Genomic DNA, 7,702 nt, shown 5'->3' with positions numbered 1-7,702 from the left:
GAAGGAAAACCGGTGCCACTAACAACACGGTTACTCTCGAATTGCAAAATGACATTGTATTAATTAGATAAGGTGAACTCGGGTCCATGGCATAACAGTCCGAGCTGGGCAGGCCTAGCTACGATCCGCCCCATACGTTTGAATTTGAAAATTTAGACCGGGTCTAATATATCCCTAAGGAGATTGCATGAGGGGCTACATATATGAATTGCATGCATGAGATCGTATATATTATATTAAACTTTCCCACTGCTCATCATCTCCTAGCCAACATATTCTCTTCTAAAAGTTAAGGAAATGTTCAAATCTCACGTACAATAACATTTCTAGATTAAGCTAATTAAGGTTAAGGGGGGAATATATATATAGTCAAGAATTGAAGAAATAACAATGAATGTGTAATGGAGAAGCAATGAACAAACGATTGGCATAGGTGAAGAGATGCTTTTGGTTGGTTAACTTTACCTCTGTCGAGAGAAAAAGCGTTTAATTTGGGACTCTGCAAATCCACAGTGGATTTTAAAATGGGAGTCAAAGTGCATGAAAGCAGATTCTTTGGCTTCTTTCTCACTTTTGGTTCCATCAACTTTAATTTTTCTTCTCCGGCCTATATACCCATTCATGGTTTTCTTCAACGAGGGTTTCTTTGAGCTAACAGCTTTCTGGGTTTTGCTTTTTCTTGGAAAAGAAAACTTGGGTTGTGTTAAAGTTGGGGTTTTGAGGGAGTTTGCATTGGTGTTTGTATAGATCAGATCAGAGGCTCGCCGGAGAAGATGGCCGGAGGAGGAGCAGCGCCGCCGCCAAAACAGGATGATAATCAGCCACACCCGGTTAGAGATCAGCTGCCCAATGTTTCTTACTGCATTACCAGCCCCCCTCCCTGGCGTAAGTCCCCTACTTTTTTTGCTACCATTTGGATAGTTTTCACCATTATCACCATTACTATGAATTAAAATAATAGTTTCACTCCTGTGGACGTAGGCATATTGTAGAACCACGTAAATCTTGTCTTCTGTTCTTCTTAATCTCAACGAGAGGTGATTTTGGTTGCAGCTGAGGCAATTTTACTTGGGTTTCAGCACTACATTGTGATGCTTGGCACAACTGTACTCATTCCATCCTCTCTGGTTCCCCAGATGGGGGGAGGAAAGGTGACACTGTTTCTACTCTCATAAATCTCAGTTTTAAGCTAATAATAAGGTTTCCAATAATTATTATATTCTTACAAAATTGTAAGTAATCATATATCAGGAAGAGAAGGCAAAGGTGATTCAGACACTGCTTTTTGTTGCTGGTTTGAACACATTAACTCAATCCTTGTTTGGCACCCGCCTGCCAGCCGTGATTGGAGGCTCTTACACTTTTGTGCCTGCCTCCCTTTCAATCATCTTGGCTGGTAGATACAGCGACATTGCAGATCCACAGGAGGTTCGTTGCTTGCTTCTTCAATGTTCAATGCCAATCTCTCTTCAATTCACTCAACCTTTTGTTTAAGTGATAGCTAGAGAGAACTCCACCCACTATCTTAGAGTGTGCACTGCACTGAGTAAATCTCGCCTTTTGGCCTTACTTGGTAAAGAAGTACGGAGGCCAGTAAACCAGCCTAGGTTAATCCCACCTTATGGTCTTAACTAGCAAATTAAAAGACCGGTAAACCAGCATAGGTTGGTCACGCCTTGTTGCCCTAACCGGCAAAAGATCATAAGGAAGTAAACCAGTCTTGGTTGACATCGCCTTGTGGCCCTTGCTGGCAAAAGACAGGTAAACTAGTCTAGGTTGATCCCGCCTTGTGATCCTAGGTTGCCCATAGCTTACAGCTCAAACTAAGAAGGGCCCGGGCCCTAACCACAAAAGATCACAAGAAGGTAAACCAATTTAGGTTACTTGACTGGCTCAAATAAAAAAGGCCAATAGGCTGCTCTTGTTGCTGGAAATCAAACTTGTAACCTGTGATTACCAGGTCAACCACATGACCAATTTGGTTGTGATTGCCTCCAAAAATTTCGTTTTCTTTCGATTGCAATGATGATGACTTGATCTGCTTGCCTTTTATGTTGCTTAAACAGAAGTTTGAGAAGACAATGAGAGCAATTCAGGGTGCAGTCATAGTGGCTTCAACTCTTCAGATCATCCTTGGCTTCAGTGGCCTGTGGCGCAATGTCATAAGGTCTGCTAAATCCTTGTTAACACCAAACCTTAACAGACATAAGTTACGTTGTTGCTTACATTTCCCATTTCCAATTTCAGGTTCATTAGTCCCCTCTCCGCCGCTCCCCTGGTGGCTCTCTCAGGATTTGGCCTCTATGAAATAGGATTTCCTCTGGTAATTTCCTCATTCTCTCGTGTCAAACAGTGATAATGTGGTTATAGTGATATTTAGCCAAATAGATGATCGATGATTCTGTTTTCCATCTTTATGTTCAGGTTGCAAAGTGTGTGGAAATTGGACTGCCACTACTCATTGTTCTTGTAATCTTTTCACAGGTAATAAACATCTATAAGTCTCACTTAATAATCACACATAAGCCTGTGCTGTTATAAACAATTTTTTTTTTTTTTTTCGATTTCTTGAAGTATATACCACACATGATGAAAGGAAACCCGCATGTTTTTGGCCGGTTCGGTGTGCTATTCTCGGTTGTGATTGTGTGGGTATATGCTCACTTGCTCACCGTGGGAGGAGCATACAGGAATGCACCACTCAAGACTCAACTGAGCTGCAGAACAGATTGTGCTGGGATCGTCACTGCTGCTCCATGGTACGTGTTGAGTAGTGTTATTGGCGGTTTTAGTTGAAACGAAACAGATCTTTCAATTTGGTATCAGAGCCGAGATGAAGGTCTCGTGTCACTGATTTGCAATGGCTATTGTGCAGGATAAGTATTCCATATCCATTTCAGTGGGGGGCACCAACATTTGATGCTGGGGAATCATTTGCAATGATGGCAACATCATTTGTGGCTCTTGTTGAGGTCTAATTAACATTCTTGGAATCTTAGAATTCATGTTTTTTTTTTGGGGGACAACCTAGTCAAATTGATCAGACTGTTAGCTTGGTAACTACAAAGTTATAAGTTCAACTCCCAATGGAGCAGCTATTAGCCTTCTTGGCTTAGCCGGTCAACTATAGTCAACTTAGACTGGGTTACCGGCTAGGGTTACAAGGCAAGATTTACCCAGAACACACTCTCTTGGGTTGTGACTGTGGTTTTCCTCGTCACCCAAAAAAAGAATCCATGTTTTTTTCTTGACATTATGTTACACACTGCTGCTCTCAACAGTCCACTGGTGCGTTCTACGCGGTGTCTAGATATGCTAGCGCGACTCCAATCCCGCCTTCTGTTCTTAGCCGAGGCGTTGGATGGCAGGTAAATGAACAACGACATTGCTGTTTTTTTTTACTCCACATGATGTCTCAGACATGAACATTAGTTAATTTTATGGTTCTCTGTTTGTGTCAGGGTGTGGGTATTCTGCTCTCTGGACTGTTTGGAACTGGAAATGGTTCATCTGTTTCTGTGTAAGATCTTCGCTCTTAGGCTACAACTTCGTTATAAACTTCAATTTTTAGTTGTGACGGAACACATTATTCAATTATGTTAACTCTTTGTTTTTCTTCAGAGAAAATGCTGGATTGCTGGCCTTGACTCGAGTGGGAAGCCGGAGAGTGGTGCAAATATCTGCGGGTTTCATGATATTCTTTTCAATACTTGGTAAGTTACTAAGGTTTTCTTTAATCGCAATATTAATTTAAAACTTTTAGTAGGAACAGAACGCATCTTTTAATTTGTACACTGTCCCATTTTTTAACCAAATGGATCCATACATTATCCTCATCTGTTTTGGTCCAGGGAAATTTGGAGCAGTTTTTGCTTCAATTCCACCACCCATCATTGCAGCTTTGTACTGCTTATTCTTTGCTTATGTTGGTAAGTCCGGAAACTGTGTTTACTTCAATTCTTTATTTTTTTTATTTTTTCAGAGGGGGTGAAACATAATTTTTGTACCTGAAGGTCGTGGGTCACACTTTCTCCTCATTGTATATGATTTTTCTAGTATGATTTATCTTTCCAGTATTATTTATGGGCTATTACAACAATTTTTTGCAGGTTGTGCAGGACTCAGCTTCCTCCAATTCTGCAACTTGAACAGTTTCAGAACAAAATTCATTATTGGGTTCTCAGTTTACTTAGGCTTATCCATACCACAATACTTTAATGAACATTTGGCAGTGAATGGATATGGCCCTGTCCACACCAAAGCAAAATGGGTAAGCCCGCACCTCCCCCCAAAATATGTATTCTAAAAAAAATTTGAAAGAAGTTTAAGCTTTTAAAAAATAAATTCAACACCATTATCGATAGAGCAAATATCAATTTTGGTCTCACGAGTATTAACAAAATGGCAATTTTAATACACATGTTTAATTTTTACTAATTTTTATCCACGGCTATTGTTTTAGTACCAATTTTCATTTACGACTATTATTTTAGTACCAAAATTCATCACACGGGTCACCCCTACATTTAGGACATGCAGAAATCTAAAACTTTTGAGGGCATTTTTCGTCCTTTTTAACTTAAGATTCCAATTTGAGCATGAATACAGGGATTTAAGTCCTAAGATCGATCCAATTCGCAGTTCTCCTCATCATCCTACCCTAATTAGAGGAGAAGAACGGCGAATTGCGATAGATCGTAGGGCTTAAATCCATTTATTCATGCTAAAATTGAGATCTTAATTTGAAAAGTATGAAAATATCACTAATAATTTCATATTTTGACATGTCTTGAACGAAAAGGTCACCAGTGTGATGAATTTTGGCACTAAAACAATAGTTGTGGATGAAAATTGGTACTAAAACAATAGTCGTGGACGAAAATTGGTAGGAATTAAACATGTTCGACCAAAACTATCATTTTACTAATACTCGTGGGACTAACATTGGTATTTGCTCATTATCAATAGTAAAAAAAGTGATCAAAAACCCTAACCACTAATCAATATTTATGATCGAAAACACATCCTTAATAAATCATTCTTTTGTGTGTTCTAGTTCAATGATATGATCAATGTCCCATTCTCATCTGAGGCATTTGTTGGTGGGCTGCTGGCACTATTTCTGGACATCACAATGCATAAAAAGGACAGTGGCAGTAGAAAGGACAGAGGCATGAGCTGGTGGGATAAATTCAGGTCATTCAGAACTGATGCAAGAAGTGAAGAGTTCTATTCCCTGCCCTTCAATCTCAACAAGATTTTCCCATCAGTGTAAACACAATCACACATTCCTAGCGAATTTGCCTCTCCTGTGTGGTTTACAAACTATTACATAAGAGTAGAGTTTATCAATGCATATCCGCAGGCAACAGGTAGTGGTTGCGGTTTTCGTTGTCATCCAGAATGAAAAATTAGGTTTACAATTCAATTTTTTGTACCGAATAATATTTAATTTAATATTAGCGAATAAAATTTATAAGGTTAAAAATTAATTACATTAAAAGTTCTATTAAATACAAAAGTGAAGTGAGGCGGGCAGAGATCTTGGTAATGACGGGATAATTAATATAGGCTACCTTCCAACCGATAGCACTTATTTACCCAAGGTGGTAGCAAAGTTAACCAAGAAAGTTGAGCATGATCGGGAAGACTCAGTGATTCGAATCTTAATGGAGACAGTATTGACTCTTTTTGTGTTTTAGTAGGTTGAGAAAGAAGTTATGAACAGATATACATATATTACGATGTAAACGTAATTTTATGGTCCTGTTTGGTAAAATAGTCAGCCTATCAGCCAATTTGACTTATTTGATCACTATTAGCTGTTTGACTTGGTTAAAAAATCAACATGAGTGTTTGATTAATTAGCTTCTTATAACAAATTTTTGCTCTAAAATGCTAAAGCTCAAAAAGTTATTCAAAGTAGTTTTTTCAATTAGTTTTTTTGAGAAATTCATTTGTATGTAATCAGCTAACATCGAACAGCTAATTTACCAAACATTTTTTACAAACAGCCAACACTATCAACTAGTTATACCCACTAACCCAAATCAATTAACAGTCATTTATCAAACACCCTTATATATTTTTTAAAAACTAAATTAAAGGCTTAAAGCTTTAAAAAAAAGTCCAAAAAAAAAACAAACAAACATGAAATATAGGAAGGAAACAAAAAACCGGTTTTAATAAAGGGAAACCGGATTAGAAAGAAAGCATTTGAAATGGATTGACAGAGTGGCAAAAATGTTACCAATGTGGCCATACAATCATTCCCACTATGAATTGAGTATGACCCGTGGGTGATAGGGTGTCCGTAAATATTGCCGCCACGTAGGCAGGGGCGGGCCCACTGAGCCGACGTGTCAGCCTCCCATTGGCTTGCCGAGTAAACATGTCCATTTTTGGTCTTTACGTGCGTCGTTGCATGGTGTGAAATTAAGGATATGATCTCAATCATTAAATTTAAAAGTAAAAAAGAAAAGTTGACAACAAATAACATTCATGCATGCATGCGTGCATCATCCGATGATGTTTTGTTTTGATTGTTTTGTTATTTTTATCTGTTTTTATTGTTGTTAAAATTAAAATACAGCAATTGATTATATGTTTGCATCATTATGCATGCTGAACGGCATCTTTCGAATGAGTTAGTGACACACACAATGAATCAGGTGCGAAACTTCTCCCAGGTGAAACGTGTGGATTATTCACAACCTTTGATCTTGTCAAAGTCAGCAATCCAGAGTGAAGAACAATTAAAAAAAAAAAAAAAAAAAGTGTGGTGGCAATATGATCATTTTGCGTAAGGTCACAATTTAAGGTTCATAAGTTCAAAGTTTAAGGTGCATAAGTTTAAAGCTTATAAAGGTACGTAAGTTTATAGCGTTTGGTGCGTAAGGTCACAGCTTAAGGTGTGTACGTAGGTCTAAAACTTAAAAGGTGCGTAATTTTATAATTAGTTTAAGGTGTGTAATTAAGTTTATAGCTTAAAGTGCGTATGTTTAAAGTTTAAGGTGCGTCACTTTGTAGTTAAAGTACATCAGTTTAACTCTTAAGGTGCGTAAGTTTATATCTTAAGGGGCGTATGTTTAAAGCTTAAGGTGCATAGTATTGAAGACACAACTTTATTTTATTTTTATATTTGCATAGCGATCAGCGCCATTGCATGTTCTGATGGTAGGATGTTGGACTCGACCTTCTAAACTTCCACATAATAAATTGTGTAATAGTTTTAAGGAATAAGGGTCAAATAGGCCATCGAACTGCACATGATAATACAATTAGGCCACTGAACTCAAAAAACCAACAATTGAGTCCCTAAACTTATCAATTCCTAACAATTCTTCCAATTTGAAGGTTTCCAACAAGTCAACAGGTCATCCTCTAAATTGATTTTTTTTTTAAATAAAATTTAAAAATTAATTATTAAAATTAAAAAAAAAAAAAAAAACAGATCGGCTGAATTCTGTTTTTTTTTTTTTAATTATTTAAATAATTAATTTTTAAATTTTATTTTTTAAAAAATAATTAATTTGGGAGGATGACCTATTAACTTGTTGGAAACCTATAAATTGGAAGAATTGTTTGAAATTGATTAGTTTAAGGACCTAATTGTTGGTTTTTTTTAGGTTCAGTGGCCTAATTGCATTATCGTGTGCAGTTCGATGGCCTATTTGACCCTTATTCCTAGTTTTAATGAATT

General features: G+C 37.3%; 1 protein-coding gene across 1 annotated transcript; it reads left to right on the top strand.

The window, feature by feature from the left end:
* The first annotated feature begins 361 nt into the window (after window positions 1-361).
* On the top strand, window positions 362-5,428 carry LOC109166154 (nucleobase-ascorbate transporter 6-like). Its single transcript, XM_019315042.1, has 14 exons — window positions 362-885; window positions 1,054-1,151; window positions 1,252-1,428; window positions 2,067-2,167; window positions 2,248-2,323; window positions 2,425-2,484; window positions 2,575-2,759; window positions 2,876-2,972; window positions 3,282-3,368; window positions 3,462-3,520; window positions 3,622-3,713; window positions 3,852-3,929; window positions 4,110-4,270; window positions 5,057-5,428. Exons 1-14 carry the CDS (start codon window positions 774-776, stop codon window positions 5,273-5,275), a joined length of 1,602 nt encoding a protein of 533 aa, XP_019170587.1. The 5' UTR covers window positions 362-773; the 3' UTR covers window positions 5,276-5,428.
* The last annotated feature ends 2,274 nt before the right edge of the window (window positions 5,429-7,702 follow it).

This window comes from Ipomoea nil, unplaced genomic scaffold (genome assembly GCF_001879475.1).
Source record: "Ipomoea nil cultivar Tokyo-kokei standard unplaced genomic scaffold, Asagao_1.1 scaffold3087, whole genome shotgun sequence".
NCBI classification, from domain to species: Eukaryota; Viridiplantae; Streptophyta; class Magnoliopsida; order Solanales; family Convolvulaceae; genus Ipomoea; species Ipomoea nil.
Note: the sequence above shows the minus strand (reverse complement) of the source record. Positions and strands in the feature narration are given on the sequence as shown.

Bases quoted from the DNA above. Each gene is read 5' to 3' on its own strand.
- LOC109166154 (XM_019315042.1), top strand. From the start codon at position 774: ATGGCCGGAGGAGGAGCAGCGCCGCCGCCAAAACAGGATGATAATCAG. The intron at 886-1,053 runs GTAAGTCCCCTA...TTTTGGTTGCAG, and splicing joins TACCAGCCCCCCTCCCTGGC to CTGAGGCAATTTTACTTGGG. The intron at 2,760-2,875 runs GTACGTGTTGAG...GCTATTGTGCAG, and splicing joins ATCGTCACTGCTGCTCCATG to GATAAGTATTCCATATCCAT.